Source organism: Anolis sagrei, chromosome 6 (assembly GCF_037176765.1).
Source record: "Anolis sagrei isolate rAnoSag1 chromosome 6, rAnoSag1.mat, whole genome shotgun sequence".
NCBI lineage: Eukaryota > Metazoa > Chordata > Lepidosauria > Squamata > Dactyloidae > Anolis > Anolis sagrei.
The window spans coordinates 22,636,367-22,655,071 of NC_090026.1; the positions used below are offsets into that span (position 1 = coordinate 22,636,367).

The 18,705-nt window shown below is 42.0% G+C and overlaps 1 protein-coding gene across 1 annotated transcript; it reads left to right on the forward strand.

Annotated features, from left to right (window-relative positions):
• Positions 1 to 4,007: 4,007 nt before the first annotated feature.
• Positions 4,008 to 16,397, forward strand: LOC132777958 (integrin alpha-M-like). The gene is made up of 7 exons (XM_060780530.2): positions 4,008 to 4,216; positions 5,536 to 5,613; positions 8,970 to 9,097; positions 10,613 to 10,758; positions 13,085 to 13,235; positions 13,419 to 13,569; positions 16,031 to 16,397. Exons 1-7 carry the CDS (start codon positions 4,165 to 4,167, stop codon positions 16,201 to 16,203), a joined length of 879 nt encoding a protein of 292 aa, XP_060636513.2. The 5' UTR covers positions 4,008 to 4,164; the 3' UTR covers positions 16,204 to 16,397.
• Positions 16,398 to 18,705: the final 2,308 nt, after the last annotated feature.

Genomic DNA, 18,705 nt, shown 5'->3' on the forward strand with positions numbered 1-18,705 from the left:
GACATTTGTCCATCTCTCTTCCCAAGAGATTTGCAGGATTTTTTGGCGGCAACACTAATGGAATCGTTCCAGGAGTTGAATGTGATGTCTGTAGACAGTCCACATTTTGTAGGCAATCTTATTGCAGTAGGCTAAGTCACAAACTTCAGTGCCTTCAAAGCTGCCTAAAACAAGTTAAACATTAAGACAGGTATTGTAAATTGGGTGACCAAAAGTATAAGACCACTATTATTTCCAGCCATAGATATACAATCCTATATATATAGGGGAAATGCATGTGTGAAATTAGTATATACAATTATAGATGTATGTCTAGCTCTGCATTGTTTATATGGGCATTGAATGTTTGCCTGTTACTGTGTTGGAAGCCAGCCTGAGTGCCCATGGGGAGATAGGGCGGGAGACAAATTAAGTTTATTATTATTATTATTATTATTATTATTATTATTATTTTATTGTTGATACCATATTGCTTTTGTTGACTCTACTTTTCCACTTACAGAGTTAGTTTACTGTTTTTCTTCAAAATACGGTAAATATTCAAAAACATTTAACCTACTGATGCCTCAATTTAAGTAATTTTATTGGGATCTATTTTTATTTTGAAATTGACCAGTAGCTGCTGCATTTATTTTATTGTGATGTAATTTTTGTTGTTCTGTATTTCATTTTGCTGTAATGTATCGCCGAGCTTGGCTTCATGTAAGCCGCTCTGAGTCCCCTTTGGGGAGATGATGGCGGGATATAAATAAAGATTATTATTATTATAATTATTATAATAATAATTATTATTATTATTATTTTACTGACACAAAAGCACAGTATGCCACAGCAAACGAGATCTATATGCTGGATTTCGTATCACAAAATCACAAGTCAAATACTTCCCAAGCATCTAGGACTGTGTGATGTATTTTGAAATGATGCGCGCAGATCCAAGTAAGGTGGCCTTTTGCAGTTGACAGATCATGATTTTGTCAATTTTTATTGTTTCCAAATGCCAGCTGAGATCTTTGCAGTTCGATTTTGAGGTCTTGATAGCAGCTGGGTTTTTCCTGTTGCTTTTCCTCAATGCGACTGTCACCCTTATTATTATTATTATTATTATTATTATTATTATTATTTCCCACCCTAAGCTTATACTTAAGTCAATACACTTTCCCAGATTTTTGTTTAAAAAGTAGTTGTCTCGGCTTATATTTGGGTTGGCTTATAGTCGAGTATATACGTTATGTGTTTTAGCAATGTTGTAACCTTCCTTGAGCCGTGAGGAGAGGCCGGTAAGAAATAAAATGATTTTTATTATCATCCATGAGATTGCCAAGTCTGCTACTGGAGGTAGCTGTTTCACTCCATAATCTATCCTGATCTGGTGGGAATACTCCTGATTAGTCCTCTGCCACCCCACTTCTTCAGTTTCTGTTTCCTCTTGCTTTGTCGTTTGCTTACTTTAGTTGCTATACATTGAGCTAAAAGGGCAAAAACAGCTTGTGCAGAAGTAACTCAGCACAGTGGGCAGAGTACTGCTCTTCCGAATAAGTTAACGCAAAATCAAACTGCTGCAAGCTCTCTTTTTGTGTTCTTCCTCATTGATAAGTTTTGCCACCTTGACTACACTTTGGTGTTGCTTAGCCATCCTAGGTTTTATCTGTGAAATATTGGAGGCTGTGCTCACTCTGCCTGCAATTAGCACTGGTGCTAAGTGGACAGGTTATGCCTTACTCCAGGAACACGGCTTTGGACTTTACCCCTGATGGATTGTTTTTGGAGAATGCAGCAGGCCAGCCAAGTTGGACTCAGAGCCTGATCTTCCTGGAATATAGCTGCTGAGAATGTGCAGCCGCCAAGAGTAAACACTAAGGAAACCCAATTCTTTTCCATTTGATAAATGCTTTCTTTGTTGCCCTCCCCAGTTTTCTTTTAGCTCCTGTAGTGATCTGGAAGGCCAGATCTACGCAAATCCTACCCAATTTAGGAATACATTGCAGCAAAACAAAGTCACGAAGAATACAAAGTATAACTTCGTTGCTTGCAAATAGATGGAAACAGGATAGAGTAACAAAAAGTGAACAAAGGAGGTGTTTGAATGTGCCTTTGGCTGAACTCTGACACAGCCACAAACACTGGTAGTTCTCTGGGCAAAATTCTCTTCCAGCTCCAGATGGTCCTACTTCGTTTTCAGACAAGCTGCTTCTATTCTGCTTTCTGAAATCAGGGGGGGGGGGGGGCGAGATTAATAGGCAGTGTTATTGACCCTAACAGTGGTTCTCAACCTGGGGTCCCCAGATGTTTTTGGCCTACAACTCCCAGAAATCCCAGCCAGTTTACCAGCTGTTAGGATTTCTTGAAGTTGAAGGCCAAAAACATCTGGGAACCCCAGGTTGAGAACCACTGCAACAAGTCTTGACTTTGTGTAATCTGCAGTGAAGCCACGGGTTTGGGAAGGATTTGTGCATGAAACCAAGTGTGTGTACATTGTGTTGTTGAACCACAATGACCGCCCGCCCAAAGATATATAGTGGCTCCTTAATAAATATATACATTATTTTTAAAATGCTTTGTCAAACTTTTGCTATTTTGAAGCATTGAAGATCAAGAACAGACCAGCGGCAGCTTCAACACTCCCCCTCCCCACCACTACTAGGCTTTATTGTTCTAACCCTTTAATAAATTTTATCTGTTTTCCTTGACTTTCTGTGTAACTTGCATCTTTTTGTGTACTGTATCTATCTCTTGATAAAATATAACAAGATATAGCCCAGAGACAGTCACCTCCCCATAGCCCTGCTGAGGTATTTCCGTGAGAATTAGAAGGTTGGATGAATCCCTCTGGCTGTTTCCCAGACAAGCAATAATCAAAAATCCATTATTTATGTACGCAGAGATAGATAAGTTTCCCAGCCCAGATAAACTCAGGATTAATGGTTCATGGCACAGCCCTTGATTGCCCAAAATCATCACCTCTTGTTTTAGGAGCCTTGTGCCTTTGCCTGCGGAAGCTCCTATGTTTGTCAAACTCAGAACTGGACAGTTGAGCTAATCAAGAGCACACTGTCATTTCTTTAGCATTATCTTTGCAAATGATGCATTCTCCCAGGGAACATCCCATCAACTGGAGACTAGGACGCGGAACAATGGCTTCAAAGTACAAGAAAGGAAATTCCATCTGAACATTAGGAAGAACTTCCTGACTGTGAGAACCGTTCAGCAGTGGAACTCTCAGCCCTGGAGTGTGGTGGAGGCTCCTTCTTTGGAAGCTTTTAAACAGAGGCTGGATGGCCATCTGTCAGGGGTGCTTTGAATATAATTTTCCTGCTTCTTGGCAGGGAGTTGGACTGGATGGGCCATAAGGCCTCTTTCAACTCTATGATTCTATGATTCTATTAACTGATTGGCTCACTAGTCAATCAATTCCAAACTGTCATTTCCCCGCAAGAGGAAATCCCCACCTGGAGGCAGTGACTTCAGCAGCATTCTCAGTCAGGATGCAGATCCAGAGCGGCCCCTCTGTCAGTCAATTAGCGGAGTGAGAATTTTTAATAGCTGCCAAACTGTATAAGACATTTTGCTTTCTCCATATGTTTTATGCTTGTACTCTTTGAAGCACACAATTGTACTTGCATCCCTACTGGCCAAACTGAATAAATCTCTGTGACTTGTTTTCAACTTGGTGTTTCTCAGTCCTGGCCCATTCAGTTTAGCTTGCACTCGCCGGGCATGGATCCTTTTATCTGTGGTCCTAGTTATCCAATTCAGTTGAACTATCAGAAAACAAAGGTGTCCCTATCTCAATCTTCCATGGGGACAATTCTGGAGCACTTTGGATTTCAGGATAAGAGATACTCTAAATATACAAGCCTCCTTGAGAGTCCTGGTATCTGTCACTCCTAACTGATGTCATGTTTTAATATATTATTAAAAAGTTGATCACAGGTGCCTAACTGTTTTTATGGTAGGAGGTCAAAGGGCTAATGCTGCAAATGTTTGCACACCAGAATGTGCTTGCAACTGGCAGGAAAGCAAAGTTGTGGCTTCCTGCCCCACTAGATGCCCTTCCCTGGTCAGTGCCCTCCTATTTACAAGCCCTTTGTCCTCTTACAAATACCATAGCTCTCACATAGGAAGGACCCAAAGCCTTGACAAGGAAGGATTTTGAGACCTATCATGAGGCTGTTTAGCACCTTCATTGGCACCCTCTTTTTCATTGGAGCAGCAGGTCAGTATATAGTCCCCAAATCTACTTACTGGTTTATCTGTGGGAGTAGTGGAGAGGGCCACGTAAGCCAGCAATTTGAGGATTGAATTATGACTGGAGACCAGGATTTGAATCCCCACTCGGCCAGGGAATTTTGGGCAAATCACATTCCCTTAACCCCATCTGAACAAATCTTGCTAAGAAAACCCTTAAGACTGACAAGTTAAAAATGACTTGAAGGCACACAATAATGAAGTGAACCTTGAAGACTCCTCCATCTATCTTTTGAGTGTGTGGTGGAGGCTCCTTCTTTGGAAGCTTTTAAACAGAGGCTGGATGGCCATCTGTCAGGGGTGATTTGAATGCAATATTCCTGCTTCTTGGGAGGGGGTTGGACTGGATGGCCCATGAGGTCTCTTCCAACTCTTTGATTCTATGATTCTATGAGTGTTTCTACCTGCAAACACCATAATTCTGTTGTTTTTGTTTAAGCACTATGTGATAGCTGACAGTGGCAATATTTTGCTTCAGAATGTGTGTGGTTTTCCCCTTTGGAGGTTTTTAAATAGATTGGAATACCATCTGTAAGGAGTGTTTTGGTTGTATATTCCTGCATGGCAGAATGGGATTGGACTGGATGTCCTATGTAATCTCTTCCGATGCTCGGAGTATAAATTGAACAGAACACTCACGCAAAGCCAAACCACAAACCATCCCTGAAGTTGCTATTCAAATTGTATAGACAGAAAATTAAGTATGTATGAAACACACAGTTTACACACATGTCCATATTTGGACATACGGGGACATGAGAGAAGCCTCCCACAAGGATGGTAGAACATCAAAACATCTGGGCATCCCCTGGGCAATGTTGTTGCAGACGACCAATTCTCTCACACCAGAAGCGACTTGGAGTTTCTTGTCACTCCTGACCCAAAAAAAGAAAAAAATCAATACTTTTTGTTTCCTTTTATACATATAGCAGCATAACCTCCCTCTCTGTTTCATATACAGAATACATTAAAACACACATATGGTACTTTATACTTTCAAACTATCCTGATATGGCAGGGACAGTCGTGATTAATGCTTTGCTGTTCCATTTTTCCATCTGCTTTTTTAAAAAATCCTACTTTCTTTCTTTCCTTTCCCTCTTCATTCTGTAAATCAAGGCAAGAGGCAGAATTTTAACCTTTTCAGTAGATTGAAGTGAAAATAAATTGCCTTTCCTAAGTTGTGTGTTTTCTCCTAAATTAACCACCTTTTAATATTTATTCCCCCCACCCCCACCCCCCACCCATAGTCTTGATATCATTCTATTCTAGTTTCTTCTTTTACAGGATCTGTTGATGACATCTTTGATCTCTCTGATGCCTTAACTCCTGTGGAGCCTCCTCAGATTAACCCAGGAAAAGATCGTAAGTAAGGGCTGGGGATAAGTTTAGAAGGCAGAGAGTTAGGGAATGCTGTTATTATTAAATTATTATTAAATGTTGTTACTACCTGAGTGAGAAATTGTAGGGAGAAAAAAAAATTGTGACTCAAAAACTAAATCGATGAACCTTTAAAAAATCTTAGATGGACCAATTCAATGTACTGGTTCAAATGCAAGTTCACCCAGTTATACTTTACTTACTTACTTAGGCGATCTCTCATAGACTGAGGATGATGGTCCTCCAAGTGAAATGTCTTGGCAGTGGGTTTGTAGGTGGCTGTGGAGCCCTATTCTTGATCTGCAGTGAGGGCATCGGTTTCCAGATGGAAGGCAGTCCTGGTCAGGGTTGACTTGATGCACCTTCCTCTTGGCATGTTTCTCCCTTTCACCCTCCATTTGTGCCTCTTTGAATTCTGCAGTACTGCTGGGCACAGCTGACCTCCAATTAGAGCACTCAAGGGCCAGGGCCTATGCCACAGTGGTGCGTGTGTGTGGGTGAGGGAGAGCATGAGAGGCTGGAGGGAAGTTCGCATCAGCAAGTACCTTAAAAGCATGACGGTTCGGTGTGGGAAATTTGGCCCAATTCTACCATTGGTGGGGTTCAGAATGCTCTTTGATTGTAGGTGAACTATAAATCCTAGTAACTACAACTTCCAAATATCAAGGTCTATTTCCCCCAAACTCAACCAGTATTCACATTTGGGCATATTGAGTATTTGTGTCAAGTTTGGTCCAGATCTATCATTGTTTGAGTCCACAGTGCTCTCTGGATGCAGGTGAACTACAACTCCAAAACTGAAGGTCAGTGCCCACCAAACCCTTCCACTATTTTCAGTTGGTCATAGGAGTTCTGTATGTCAAGTTTGGTTCATTTCCATCATTGGAAATTTCCATCTTTGATTGTAGGTGAACTATAAATCCCAGCAACTACAACTCCCAAATAACAAAATCATTCAAATTTGGGCGTATTGGGTATTTGTGCCAAATTTGGTCCAGTGAATGAAAATAAATCCTGCATATCAGATATTTACATTACAATTCATAAAACTAGCAAAATTACAGTTATGAAGTAGCAATAAAAATAATTATATAGTTGGGGGTCATCACAACATGAGGAATTGTATTAAGGGATTGCGGCCTTAGGAAGGTTGAGAAACACTGCCCTAAAGGCACTACATCGTATATCATCTTGAAAATTGAGAAGGCTCACTTCTAGTTAATATGCTAGGCAGGTTTGCTTGGATTAGGAGTACAACACTACCCCAAAAAAGGGGAAAATCCATTTTTAACCTGCAAGAACACTTAACTAGAGCTTCTACTTCTACAGTGTAGAAGTACCAGTTTGTCCTCATGTTAAGTGCCTTGGCTCAATATTATGAGATCCTGAGAATTGTAGTTTCAAAATTCCTTAGCTTTCTCTGCCAAAGAGTACTTGTGTCTCATCACACTACAACTAAACTTAAAGGGTGAATATTAAGCTTACAACCAAATAACATGTGTTTTGAACATGAGAAAGTGCTATATAATTTATAATTATATAATTTGCTAAGGATTTTTAAAAAACATGTAAAAAATAGATGTTTCCAGCCTTTTCTATGTCACACTCACATCCCATGTTTACATGTTAGTGATTCGAGGTTGAGGCTAAGGAAATGCAAGAAAGATAGTTACGGTATGTTTCGAAAGTTACAGCAATTCCATTCTTAGAAGTGTTTCTATTTAGTATTTTATCTTATTAGTCAATTTCTTACAAAATAAGGAATTTTCCAACAGCAGGGTTCAAAAACAGGAACAGGGGTTGAAGAGTTAAGAAATAAATTGAAAAATTGCACCAAGTCTAGTATGTTGCTTTTTCCCAGATGAAGCAAGAGTATTGTGCATGCTCTCAGAGACAGGTATTTCTTTGATTACACTATGCAACAAACTTTGCAACATTTACTGTTCTTGGTTTGGAAGTGTTATTTCCTGTTTAATTGTGCGGGACTTACTTTGAAAGTAATTGTTGTTATACTCCAAAAACTTCATTTTTGTGGCTGCCACAGACTGGGTTGAATTGGTCAAGACTCTATGAGATATTTATTAAAATTATAGCAAAATGTGCTACGGGGTGTCCTGCAAAAACAATTTTTTTACAGTTTAATATTTTCCCCATGTTTTTATGATAGAACCAATTAAGAAATGACATCTATAACCCAGGAACAAAAATAGTGTTACATGGTGTGTTACTTCTCACAATGGAGGCCCCGGTGGTGCAATGGGTTAAACCCATGTGCCGGCAGGACTGGAGACTGACAGGTCAGAGGTTCGAATCTGTGGAGAGCGGGTTGAGCTCCTTCTGTCAGCTCCAGCTCCCCATGCATAGACACAAGGATGGTAAAACATCAAAATATCGGGGTGTCCCCTGGGCAACGTCCTTGCAGATAGCCAGTTCTCTCAAACCAGGAGCGACTTGCAGTTTCTCAAGTTGCTCCTGACATGAAAAACAAACAAACAAAAAACTATGGAGCTGAGCTGTTCAGTCAAAAATATGTTTTGGAAGTATGAAAGGAGAATGTTTTTTGCAGCAAGGCCATTATATTTCATCACCAAATAAAACAGCAAAAAATCAAGTTGAACATTTTCCAATGTTATTATTATTGTTGTTATTATTATTTGTATTCCACCCTATCTCCCCAAAAGGACTCTGGGCGGATTCAAACTGATAAAAGGCAAACATGCAATGCCTTGATAAAACCAGAAATGCAAATACAACAAAAGAAATAGCCAAACATCTAAAACCAAATTATAACACAATATCTAAAATTAAGTCATGACATGACCTAACAATTAAATTATATCTAACATAAAGACATAGAAATAGTTTGCAAAAACTACTCAAGGTGCAGTGATAGCATTTAAAATTATTTATGTGGCCAGTGGTATCAGCAAGGCTGAAAAAGCTAACGAAGCCAGTGTAAAAAAACACTTGTCAGTTGGGGCCTATGGGGAAAGATTTACTACTGAATTTCTTCATAAACCAGTATGATATATATCATAATGGTTTGAACATTGGACTTAGACTCTGGAGACCAGAGTTCAAATCACTGCTGAGCTACAAAATCTACAGAGTGACCTTGGGCATGTCACACTCTCTCAGGCTCAGGAGAAAGGAATGGCAAGCATCTTCAAAACAAATCTGGGCAAGAGAACTGTACAACGTACAAGAACTGTGTGAAGAAAACCTAGTACTGAAGCTTGGCTCATACTGAACCCTGATAAGCTTAAGACTCTTGGCAACAGAAGGGAATGGTTTTGCTTTGGAATAAATGACTCCACTTTGCTTCTTTCTTACCCACGCAGAGTGTCCCAATGAAGCTCGAGACATTGTCTTCCTGCTTGATGGCTCAACCAGCGTCCGTCCCTCAGATTTCATTCAAATGAAAGTTTTTCTTGCTCTCATGATGAAAAGCTTCCCTCAGAATACACATGTGAGTAAGGAATGATGCACAATAGTGAGTGGGTTTGGGTGGGATGTGAATTTTCATGGTCAATCCCTAAACAAGGCTGTCCCGATTCATCTTGCTGGTTCCAGTGAAGACAAAAATGGCCTCTTGCCTGATCTTTCCATTCCATGTGCAGCAGTTAAAATGGAATTCCTCTTCTCATTACTGTCCTGCAAGAAAGACTGAGGCATGACTCCAGTCTGGTTTCCAAGACCTTGAAGAGGGATGCATCTGCACCATAGGATTAATGCAGTTTCACACCATTTCAACTCCATGGTTCAACGTTTGGGGATATTTGGATTTGTAGTTTGATGAGCCACCCAGTAGTCTTTGGCCAAGAAGGCTAAAGACGCTGCAAAACTACAAAACCTGTGATTCTATAGCATTGGGTCATGGCAGTTAAAGTGGCGCCAAGCTGTATTCATATACTGTAGGATGCACCCAAAGTCCCATTTTTTCAATGCCAAGACTTCTTGGCGGTAAGATAGAGTATACATTAAAAATTTAAAAATAGCTTTTAAAATACGGCGCCTTATAGGTTGATATGTGAGCCCCCTGGTGGTGCAGCAGGTTAAACTGCTGAGCTGCTGAACTTGCTGACTGAAAGGTTGGCGGTTTGAATCAAGGGAGCAGGGTGAGCTCCAGCTGTTAGGGCCAGCTTCTGCCAACCTAGCAGTTTGAAAACATGCAAATGTGATTAGACCAATAGGTAACTGTGCTCTACGGTGCTGGCCACATGACTTTGGAGGTATCTGCAGACAACGCTGGCTCTTTGGCTTAGAAATGGAGATGAGCACAACCCCCCAGAGTCGGACACGACTAGACTTAATGTCAGGGGAAACCTTTACCTTTACCTATAGGATGATATAAGAAGCCAGATGCAACTTCTGTGTTTCCATAGCATTAAGCTGTGACAATTAAAATGGTATGAAGTCTACAGTGTGGATGCACCCTAAGTTGGAAACTTATGGGAAGCACCAGAAAGGCCAGTGCTCTGTTGTTCAGCAATGTTGGCCAGTTCATGTGGCAGGGTTGATGGTAATCTCTATGGAGATAAAGGAACCAAATATTTATTTACTTGAGGAACCAAATATTAATTCATAAATATGTGATAATTAGATCTAAGCTAAAAGTATGATAGATATACTGTAATCCAAAACTGAGATCAGAGAACAATTAATGTCATCTATGAAACCGATATCTCAGTTGCAGATGATATTCAGAAGCAGTTTTTTCTTACTGCATGGCACTATTGCATAAACAAAGAAAGAAATATAAATGTTCACAGGAGTTCCAAGGAGCAGTTTCCCCAATTAATAATAATAATAATAATAATAATAATTATTATTATTATTATTATTTATTCCCCGCTACCATCTCCCCAAAGGGGACTCGGGGCGGCTTACATGAGGCCGAGCCCAGAAATACATTACAGCAAAATACAATAAAATAAAACCAAAACAACAGTACTAATATTTCATCTTTCCATGTCTTCTTCAGTTTGCTCTCCTACAGTTTTCCAGCCACTTTCAAGAGCATTTTGACTTTAGACATTTCCAGAGAAATCGTGATCCTGACCACCTGATGAGAGAAGTGAATCAGCTAAGAGGCTCCTCATACACAGCCACTGGGATCAGGAAAGCCACGTGGGTATCTTGCTACCATTCCTCCTTTTGTATAGTGGCATCGCTAGTGGGGTGTGGAGGGTGCAGGGTTGACTTCTAACAAGGCCAAGCCTTTCCTTAACTAGTAGTTTCCAAAAGGTGGTTTCCAGATGTTCATGGAGATTCAGATTTGTTAAAAGAATATGAAATCATTTTTTTTCTTTTCAAAAAGGTTATGAATGCCATTTTTCCAAAACACACCCTCTCCTTCGTCAGTCCCCTTTTCTTTAAACAACAGCTATTTTTAAAAAAGTTTATATCCCTTCCCCTCATATACTGACTCCACCAACTCCTGCAACTAAAATGATTTTTGATTCCCACAACAGCTGCTTGTGTTTTTCCCTACTGTATGCCAAACACATGCTTTTGCATGGAGTGCTTTAACCTGTGAAGGCAAATATGGACTTAATTTGCTATTGTGATTACTGAGCGACACATTTCTTTTAGCTGAATAGGCTAACCGAACATTTTAAATTTCTGTTTTTCCCCTACTCTCTTGCAAACTGGCTGTGGGCAGCATCAGGAGCAAAGAACTGGGCATCCGAAGCAGAAATTAACACATACATTCAAAAACATAGAATCATAAAGTTGGAAGAGTGCCATCCCTCTGCCATGCAGGAAAGCACAATCAAAGCACTCCTGATCGATGGCCATCAAGTCTCTGTTTAAAAGCCTCCAAAGGAGTCTCCACCACACTCTGAGGCAGAGAGTTCCACTGTTGAACAGCTCTTATAGTCAAGAAATTCTTCTTAACTTTCAAGTAGAATTTTCTTTTCTGTACTGTAATCTGAACACATTGTGCCAGTTTCCCTCTTCCCTATTATAGCCTTTGAAATATTTATGCATGGCTTTTTAGCTGCTGCTTCACATTGTTAGTGTTTCACTCTAGGCTTGGAACACCCTTTCACCCAGCATCACACAGAGTCCAGTACAGCAGTTTATTTACAAAGCCTTTACAAAAGGGGGGAAGGGGCATTTCCCAAAAAGCAGTTGAAAAGGTGCTATGAAATAGTAGTCCATATATACAAAAGATCAACAGTCCAAAATAGCTAGGTACATGAAATCCAGGAAGTCAAGAACATAAGCATAAATCCATAAACACGAAGACAGGGAGTTTTCCAAGGCAAAACTCTTTCAGGAACATAGGCAAACACAAGAGACTGGAATCATGAGCATGAGAGCTGAACCAGGACCTTGAATCTATAGCAATGTTGTCTGCTCTGGAGACTCCAAGTAAACATCACTTAATTTAAGCTCAGACCTAGCCATGAAGCCATGAGGTCATGTCTTTGAGACCTGGGTCTCAAGAATTTCTCATGGAGTCTTGACTCCCTCAATGCAGAGGCCTAATCTGATATCATGGGGAAACTCCCCATCTGCACCTGTAGAAGGGCCTGAAGACTGATTCCCAAGAGAAACTGACTTTTCCCCAGTTGCTAAGGAATGGACATTGGAATCCTAAACATCCCCTGACTCCTCTGCAACGGCTGGCACTTCTCTCTGATTTGAGGCCTGCAAATCACCCTGATTACACACATACTCTCAATGGGAAAGCCATAATCCCACTCATTCTCTGAGGAATCTCCATCATCTTTGCTGATGGACCCCAACAGTTAGTTCATGTTCAACTTGTGATCTACTAAGACTTCCAATATCTTTTTTACATGTACTTTTCTTGAGACAGGTGTCACCCATCCTGCATTTCTGCATTTCATTTTTTCCGCCCAAGTGTAGTACCTTGCATTTCCTCCTTGTTGAAATTAATTTTGCTAGTTTTGGCCCAGCTCTCTAACCTATTAAGGTCATTTCAGTTCTTCTGGAGTATTAGCTATCCCTCCCAATTTGGTGCCATCCATCAACTTGACAAGCATGCCCTCTATACTTCCACCCACATCATTAATAAAGATGTTGAACAGCACTGAACCCCACTAATCACTTCTTTCCAGGATGACGAGGACCCATACATGAGCACCCTTTGGTTTTTGTCATTCAGTCAATTACAAATCCATTTAACAGTAGTATTGTATATTATAACATACATAGGAGCATTATAATAGTAACATGCACAATCTCAGGATGCAGGAGATGTGGGCAAGCCTTCTGTGTTTCCCAAGCATTGTCCTTACAGATGTTTTGGGCTTCAGCTCCCAGAATCCCTGATTGTTGGGTAAGGTTTCTGGAAGATGAAGTTCAAAATACCTGGAGAATTAGAGTTTGGGAGTCACTGATCTATGTTATAGCCACTCTACCACTGTTGCTGTTTCCTTGGTGCTAATCCTCCTTTTCCTTCCTCTCTACTGCTCAAAAGGGAGCTATTCACTACACAGAAAGGTGCCCGACCTACAGCCAAGAGGTTCCTTGTGGTGCTTACTGATGGGGAGAAATTTGGGGACATGTTGGAGTATGAAGAGGTGATAGAGGAAGCCAATCGAGCCAAAATTACACGCTTTGCCATTGGGGTAAGGAGTAACATACTTACATATGTTTATTTATTTAATTAATTACACTTTTTTGTCCTGTGTAGTTGGAATAAATGTCACATCATGACATAAAACTAAGCACTGAGCTGATTGTTTGCTATCCATCTTTTCCTTTCAAGCTTACTGTATTCACCTCCAAACATGTTTCTTTTCTTCTGGCAGATTGGCATAGTCTTCACAAGCAAAGTTGCCCAGAGGGAGCTCCACAGCATTGGCTCTCACCCTACCGCAGACCACGTCTTTGTTGTGAGACACTTCACTGGCCTCCGGGACATCCAGACCCAGCTGAAAGAGAAGATCTGTGCCAACCATGGTACCAGCATTTGGGAGCTGGGGAAAGGCAGCAAAGCAGTAGAAAATTTTAGAACTTGGGAAAGGACCAGCCAATTAGTTGCCCAAACCATGTTTGAATAAACAAAGGTTTTCCTGCTGACAAAAGAATAAAGGAGGTTGGCATTGAGGGGGGCATCTATACATTACAATTAATGTGGTGTGACACCACCTTAACTCCCATGGCTCAATGCTATGGAACTTTGGAGTTGTAGTTTGGTGAGACACCAAACCAGCGCTATTTGTAAGGGAAGGCTAAAGACGTTGTAAAACTACAATTCCCACGATTCCATAGCATTGAGCTATAGCAGTGAAAGTGGTGTCAAACTGCACTAATTCTACCGTTTAGATGCACCCTTGGTCACTTGCCTGATTACAATCCAGTAGCAAAGTCCTTTATAAGGCTCTCATCAAACATGTCTCTGAGGATGGTAAGTCTGAGGCCCCCATCTACAATGCCATTACCAAAGCAGATAGCCCACATTATCTGCTTTGAACTGGACTATATGAGTCTACACTGCCATATAATCCAGTTCAAAGCAGATAATAAGGAATTTATATGGCAGTGTAGGAACCTGAGCTTCTACACTGCCATTCATCCCAGGATCTGATCCCAGATTATCTAATTATTTCAAATTATATGGCGGTGGAGACTCATATAATCCAGTTCAAAGCAGATAATCTGGAATCAGGTTCTGGAATATAGGGCAGTGTAGATCCAGCCCCTGATAGTTTGCATGGAAGCCATAAACTTTTTAAGTCACCGTTAGCAACGTGAATTGTGATAATACTAATAGCTGATGAAAATGTCAGTGCAAGACATTTCTGTCCTCCCGTCGCCAATATTGGTCAGCAGTCCTTCTGAAATACATGTATTATCTCCCCCAACTTACTTACTTACTTAGGCGATCCCTAAGTAAGTAAGGGGAGATAATACATGTATTATTAAGTCTGAGGATGATGGTCCTCCAAGTTCGGTGTCCTGGCGGTGGGTTCGTAGGTGACTGTGGAGCCCTATTCTTGACATGCATCTTCTTCTGCAGTGAGGGCATTGGTTTCCAGGTGGAAGGCGGTCTTGGACGGGGTTGGCTTGACGCGCCTTCCTCTTGGCACGTTTCTCTCTTTCACCCTCCATTCGTGCATCTTCAAATTCTACAGCACTGCTGGTCACAGCTGACCTCCAGCTGGAGCGCTCAAGGGCCAGGGCTTCCCAGTTCTGTGTCTATGCCAGAGTTTTTAAGGTTGGCTTTGAGCCCATCTTTAAATCTCTTTTCCTGTCCTCCAACATTCCATTTTCCATTCTTGAGTTCGGAGTAGAGCAGCTGCTTTGGGAGACGGTGGTCGGGCATCCGGACAACATGGCCAGTCTAGAGGAGTTGATGGCGGAGGACCATTGCTTCAATGCTGGTGGTCTTTGCTTCTTCCAGCACGCTGATGTTTGTCCATCTGTCTTCCCAAGAGATTTGCAGGATTTTCCAGAGGCAGTGCTGATGGAATCGTTCCAGGAGTTGCATGTGACGTCTGTAGACAGTCCACGTTTCGCAGGCATAGAACAGGGTTGAGAGGACAATAGCTTTATAGATAAACCCCTTGGTATCCCTACGAATGTCCTGGTCCTCAAACACTCTCTGCTTCATTCAGAAAAATGCTGCACTCGCAGAGCTCAGGCGGTGTTGTATTTCAGTGTCGATGTTGACTTTAGTTTAGAGGTGGCTGCCAAGGTAGTGGAAATGATCAACATATCTCCCCCAAAACAGGGTTGCAGTAGCTGGCCACTAAGTGTGTGTCTGTGTGCTGTCACTCCATCTTCCATGCAGAGGAGCTTTGTTGTCTTTGAACACTTGCCCAATCGAATCGCCGACATGTCCGAATGGGCGCATTTGATTTCCTCCCTGCCAAAGCAGTATCTATTTATCTACTCACATTGCTGTTTTCGAACTGCTAGATGAGTAGAGGTTGGGAGCTCACCCCAACCGGGGCTTGAACTGTCAACCTCTTGATTGGAAAGATTTTCTGCAGCTGGAGGTTTAACCTACTGTGCCAAAGCCCGGTAAAGTAAATTTCCGAGAATCCGTTAGAAGTTAGGGAACAGGATAGCCGAATTTAAATATCTGAAAGGATATCATATTGAGGAACGAGCAAGTTTGTTTTCTGTCGCTGTAGTTTAGGACCCAGTTTATACTGTCCATTTAATGCCGTTTCAAACGAGGCTTGGGTATGAAGGTTTTTGCTGTGGAGACAATTACATGGGAGAACCTAGAACCAGTTTGAGACCCAGATAGCGATTACGCAAACCACAGAACACTGACGCATATTATGAGCTTTCTTTTGCACATTTTTGTGAGTCTATTGTCCAGCCACCGTAGTTTAAAGCTAAATGGATAGTGGAGATGGGGTTGGTGGCAACAAAATAAGAATGTCTGTTCTGTGTCTGTGTCTTCCAGGCCTCGGGGTCCCGCATGCAACAGGAGCAACGCCACTCTCACCGGGCACCTGCCCCACACCTGATCCCCAGGTGCTGCACAAACTGGAGCAAGTGCTGAGGAGCCTGGATCAGGTCAAAACCAAGCTGGATTTCCTGGAGGCTAAACAAGGGAAATGTGCGCAAAGGCCCTAGTATGTGCCCTACAAGAGAAGACAAGCGACGAAGGGGGAAATATGAGAAGCTCAAATAAGGGAGACGAGAAATTGCAAGATACAGGGTGCATCCACATTGTATAATCAATGCAGTTTGACAGCACTTTAACTGCTATGCCTCAATGCTATGCAATCTTGGGAGTTGTATTTTCAGTTAGGCACCAGCATTCTTTGATGGAGAAAACTTTGAAAACTGCAAGCCCCAGGATTATATAGCATTGAGCTTGGGCAGTTAAAGTGCTTCCCAACTGCATTAATTCAACAATACAGATGCACCCAGTCTCCCTTTTTGTATGCCAACACTATTTGACTGTTGGGTGGTTTATACATTCAGGTGTAATGTGGCTTCTTGTAAGATACTGAAGTGATTCTGAAACCAATAAAGCCATCTGCTCTCTGGGTTGTTGTAGGTTTTTTCGGGCTATATGGCCATGTTCTAGAGGCATTCTCTCCTGACGTTTCGCCTGCATCTATGGCAAGCATCCCCAGAGGTAGTGGGGTCTGTTGGAACTAGGAAAATGGGTTTATATATCTGTGGAAAGACCAGGGTGGGACAAAGGACCCTTGTCTGCTGGAGCTAAGTGTGAATGTTTCAACTGACCACCTTGATTAGATTTGATAGCTTGGCAGTGCCTGGAGCAATCTTTTGTTGAGAGGTGATTAGATGTCCCTGATTGTTTTCCCTCTGCTGTTTTAATTTTAGAGTTTTTTAATACTGCTCATATGCCCTCTGGTTTTGCTTCTGCTTTGTCTTAACTAGTAAAAGTAAAGGTTTCCCCCTGACATTAAGTCTAGTTGTGTCTGACTCTGGGGTTGGTGCTCATCTCCATTCCTAAGCCAAAGAGCTGGCATTGACCATAGATATCTCCAAGGTCATGTGGCTAGCATGACAGCATGAAGTGCCGTTACCTTCCCACTGAAGCGGGATCTACTCACATTCAAATGTTTTTGAACTGCTAAGTTGGCAGAAGCTGGGGCTAACAGTGGGAGCTCACCCTGCTCTTCAAATTCGCACCGCCAAACTTTCAGTCAGCAAGTTCAGCAGCTCAGCGGTTTAACCCGCTGTGCCACCAGAGAGGGCCTAACTATCAGCAATCAATTCCAATTGTCTCAACTAGCAGCAATCAATTCCACATCTATGCCCTCTGGTCTGTTTTGATCTTTATTTACTTGAAAACTCTGTGACTGTACCTCGTGAAGGTGGATCTGGCCAGGGTGGTCCATGCCTTAGTCACCTCCAGATTGGACTACTGTAATGCGCTCTACGTGGGGCTACCCTTGAAAACGGCCCGGAAATTTCAATTGTTCCAATGAGCGGTGGCCAGGTTGTTAACTGGTGCTTCTTACAGGGAGCGGCCAACCCTCCTGTTTAAGGAGCTCCATTGGCTGCCATTCATTTTCCGGTCCCAATTCAAGGTGAAGGTGCTTACCTACAAAGCCCTAAACGGTTTGGGACCTGCCTACCTGCGTGACCATATCACTGTGTACGAACCCACACGATCTGTTCGATCATCTGGAGAGGCCCTGCTCGCGCTCCCACCTCCATCGCAAGCGAGATTGGTGGGGACGAGGGACAGGGCCTTCTCGGTGGTGGCCCCTTGACTCTGGAACTCACTCCCCAGGGACATCAGACATGCCCCAACTCTGCCAGTCTTTAGGAGGAGCCTGAAAACGTGGTTGTTCCAGTGTGCCTTCCTAGAATAAGGAAACTCCCAGCAATATGTCCCTGACAATATATAAGAACCCTCGTGACCAAGAGAAATAGTGTTTTCTGATGGTCTTTAGTGACACCTCTGACCCCCCCTCCCCGCAACCTTCCAGTATTCAAATTTGGGTATATCGGGTATTTATGCCAAATTTAGTCCAGCGAATGAAAATACATCCTGCACATATTACAATTCATAACAGTAGCAAAATTAGTTTGAACATAGCAACGAAAATAATGTTATGGTTGGTGGTCACCACAACATGAGGAACTGTGCCCACGCCTGATCTACATTGTAGAATTAACACAGTTTGATACCAGTTCAACTGCTGTGTCTCAATGCCTTGGAATCCTTGGGAGATGCAGTTTTGCAAAGTCTTTCACCTTCTCTACTGGTGCCTCACAAACTACAACCCCCATAATTCGATACCACTGAGCTGGTATCAAACTGCATTAATTCTACAGTGTAGATGCAACCCCCAGAAACATTTTAAATACTAAAAAATAAAGGCAAGAGTGTCTCTGTGCATGGACAGAGTGCGATTTCACTTGAGACATCCCTATCTTCTGATCTGCCTCCATTTTTTACTTTCCTTGAACCCAATATCAAAGACATGTTGAGAAATCATAAATCTTCATCTGTTCAGCAGTGGAACTCTCTGCTCCGGAGTATGGTGGAGACTCCTTCTTTGGAAGCTTTTAAACAGTGGCTGGATGGCCATCTGTCGGGGGTGCTTTGAATGCAATTTTCCTGCTTCTTGGCAGAGGATTGGACTG

Bases quoted from the DNA above. Each gene is read 5' to 3' on its own strand.
- LOC132777958 (XM_060780530.2), top strand. From the start codon at position 4,165: ATGAGGCTGTTTAGCACCTTCATTGGCACCCTCTTTTTCATTGGAGCA. The intron at 4,217-5,535 runs GTCAGTATATAG...CTTCTTTTACAG, and splicing joins CTTTTTCATTGGAGCAGCAG to GATCTGTTGATGACATCTTT. The intron at 5,614-8,969 runs GTAAGTAAGGGC...TTACCCACGCAG, and splicing joins GATTAACCCAGGAAAAGATC to AGTGTCCCAATGAAGCTCGA.